General features: G+C 44.6%; 1 protein-coding gene across 1 annotated transcript in view; it reads left to right on the plus strand.

Moving 5' to 3' along the window:
• Positions 1-1009: 1009 nt before the first annotated feature.
• LOC106108912 overlaps positions 1010-3494 on the plus strand; it is a gene marked incomplete in the record, with an annotated part of 3093 nt that continues 608 nt past the window's right edge. The window contains 2 exon segments of the mRNA XM_013290262.1: positions 1010-1269; positions 1610-3494. Of these exon segments, the coding sequence (XP_013145716.1) occupies positions 1223-1269; positions 1610-2096 (534 nt within the window).

Genomic DNA, 3494 nt, shown 5'->3' on the forward strand with positions numbered 1-3494 from the left:
ACTATAAAATCTAGTAGTGCGCGCACATATAGGAATCAAAGCGAGACTGAACAGTTGTGCGATAGTTTTAGGTATAATATTTTATGAAACCTGTGTAAGCTAAACTGGTACTATAGTCAGCATTTTAAAAATATAGTGTATGTGACGAATTCATCTGCAGTAATTGCTCACTGCTCTAAATATAAGATAAATTCTCATTTGTGAGTCAGCGGGCTCTTTTTCCCTGTCCCGTGATTGAACTGAATACAAACGTAACTCGTAATATTCATTTTTATATCCAACACTTATATACGTTAGATAATTTTCTGCCGTAACGTTAGATATGCTTATCTCTTTTTTTCATAGAAAAAGAAAGGGACGGCATTAGCGTGGTACAAATGTTTGCTTACCGTTAATGGCACGTTTTGTGTCTAATTTATTTTTATTGAAACTTAAATGGCTTTTTCTGATCAGTATAGCGGTCATTAACACTTAATGTCAGTTAATTACACAAAAGAACAATAAACGGCCGAAATGTAAAATGTTAATTGGAATGTATAAAAACTGTTTACGCTCAGTAATTATAGTTTACAATGTTCAAAAAGTCTCAAACACTTTTAGTCGAGCATCATTTGAATAGTTTCCTTAAATTTTATAAAACATGTAGATTGTAATTTATGGCGTAACAGATAAAAATCTTGATACGTCATTCGCGCTTTTTGATGAATTATAGATTTGTTATTGTTTTTATAAGTGCGCTTGTAAACAAAGAACTGCCATGTATAACAAGCGATATGTTTGTACTTAGAAATATTAATAAAGAATCAAGTTGTGCTGTCGATTATTTTTTACTATTTAGTCGTGGATAATTTTGTGGATTTGCCCACCTTAAAACTTTTATGTCGTAAACAAATAGTTCGAGTCACGACAGTCAATAGCGTCGAAAATGACGGTTTACGGCCGACGTCACTCGCTTCCTCTCCACACGTACGTAGCAAATGACGCAATTGGCTTTTTCAATGTCTTATCTACACCGAGGTGTTCTGTCATTCGCCGAGTGACCGTCGCGCTGCGCACACGTCGATATATTCGCGCGGTTTATTTTTGTTTCACTTTTGCCTTTATACTTTTTACCGTCGAGGACGGGGCGACGAATCGCTCGCTGCTCGGTGCTAGTGTTATTACCTGTGACATTGGTGTGAATATATTTCAAAATAATAATTAGATTGATTTGATCGCAATAATGTACATGTCCGGATTTTTCATTTTCTCCTCCGAATTAACTTCGAGGTGCGTATAATTATCTTGGTGTCTATTAATTGTAAGGTTGTTCACTTATCGGATTGCATATCATGACCTGTTTTGTCTTCAACGCTTTGTTTTTTTATATCCATTAATTTACTACTCTGGGCTTTCCTTATTATTACACATTTTAACAGAAATGGTTAAGGAAATAAACTGCTATCGATAGGTACCTTGAATTTTTATCGCTATTGTTATAAGAATATTTAAAGTTACGCTCACTACGTAGGCGAGATGTACTAGTAATGGTGGTAATGTTTTGAGTAAATTTAAAGCGCCCGGGAATAGTAAGCTAACGAGTGCTAAAATGTCGATGTGATTGTTACAGAATGACGCCACAAGAAGAACGGGAGAACGCGCGCGGGGTCGAGATCGCAGACGCCTTCGAGGAGGAGATGTTCGGTCCACCTCGCACCGAGCCTGCCGCACGCCCCAAGCTCTCCATGATCTCTGCGAGGCTGCGCGCCAATGAGGAGCGCAAACGGGTCATCGAGATCTGCTCCCAGAAGCTGGAGAACATCGAGGACCCGGCGCGCGACCTTCGCCGGTCGGTGTGCATCAATAACACGTACTGTCGGCTGAGCGAGGAGGCCCGCAAGGAGAAAGAAGCGCGACGGAGGCGCGCGCGCGAGGAGTGCGACGACTCGTGGGCGGGCAAGAAGGCGCGGCGCGAAGTGGAGGACGAGTGCCTTGCACTGTTGGACGCCATCCCGGAGCTGGGCGACGCGAACCTCGGATGCGCGCAGTTAGCGCGGCAGCTGCCCCGACAGGACGTGCTGCTGCCGCCCGGCCTGCTCACCGTGCTCGACTCATGACCGCGCCGCGCCACGCACCTCAACGCGCCGCTGTGACGCCAGCGATCGGAATGAGACGCGCTCGAGCCGAACGCGCTCGAAACGTTGACCGTGTTTCCGGACGTGCGCGCTCCAAACGACCCGGAGTGCGCTTCGAGCGAACCGGGTCGCGCTCCGAACGGCGCTCCGCCGCCTCGAGCGACCAGCGCGTCCACGTCACCCGGACACTCAACGTATAGCCAATTCTTTGTTGTTTAAGAAGAGTACTTACTTTGTTAGCATGTTTTTTTTTATTATTTAGTGAAAGTTGCTCAGGCGCCGCCGCCGCGAGCGCACCCCAATTAGTGCTCGATGATGGTTCAGTCGGAGGACCCTGAGCGGCGTCCGCCTCAGGACGCTAGGGAGCGAGAAATCATCCAGGAAGTGTTGTTGGATTACATCGGAGATATAGTTCTAAGCCATAATGTTACATTATTATATTGTATAATTACTAAAGTAAATAGTTCATAAGTGATAGTGCAAATTACTGGGAACGGTCGCGGAGGCCTCGAAAGCGTATGGTTTTTTTACTCGTTTTCTTATGATTATTTTATAATAACTTTTATTTGCGTTGTCGCGTTAGAGATGGCTATGTTTAATATTTCAAATGGTATCTGTTCCTCGCATTCCGCTAACTTCGAAAGTAAAAGTTGAGCGGCGAGTGAGCTCGGTCGCACGGCGCGCCTGGCGGCCGCCCGGTGGGCCATCGCCATTGCATGTAACGTGTGACTGCGACTGCGACTGGCTACGGCGAGGCGTTCGTTGCTTACTGAAACAAAAGAAAAGCGAGTATTTTGGAAGTTATGACGCGCGTCAAGCCAAAGGCAGCTCGTGAGTCTCGCGACCTCACTCGCGGAGATCGGCAAGGGCAAACGTTTGAGGGCCAACAGCCGAATGTTTGATGAAGCATTGCATTTTGACGTACGACTCTTAGTATTGAATTTGTTTTGTTATGTTTTGAGTTGAACGTTCTTATTTTGCTTCTACGTTACCTTATCTTATAATTTACGCCTGTTACCATACTTTATTTAAATCGGTTGATAATGTACTTACGTTCGATTGTGACGTAGCAGCTTATCGTTATGATACTGTAGCAACCGTTTATTTTGTAACTTGTTTTTGTAATTGTTAATTTATTGTTCGAATGGGATGATCTATTTTGCGAAACCTTACGGCGTTTTTCTATTGAAATCTTAATTGTCGCAAAATATATCGGTAGTTGCCCGCTTCTCCCCCTTTGAATAGTAAGTAGGCGCGTCGGGGAGGTCGTTGTGCGGTGGGCGGAGGGGCGGGTTGGGGCGCGCCGTTCCCAGCACTCCTGTGATATTAGCCTAGACTCTATGTCGTGTTCGTGCTAGTTTCCCCATCTGACGATTTTTT

The sequence above is a fragment of the Papilio polytes genome, unplaced genomic scaffold, assembly GCF_000836215.1.
Source record: "Papilio polytes unplaced genomic scaffold, Ppol_1.0 DF821400.1, whole genome shotgun sequence".
NCBI lineage: Eukaryota > Metazoa > Arthropoda > Insecta > Lepidoptera > Papilionidae > Papilio > Papilio polytes.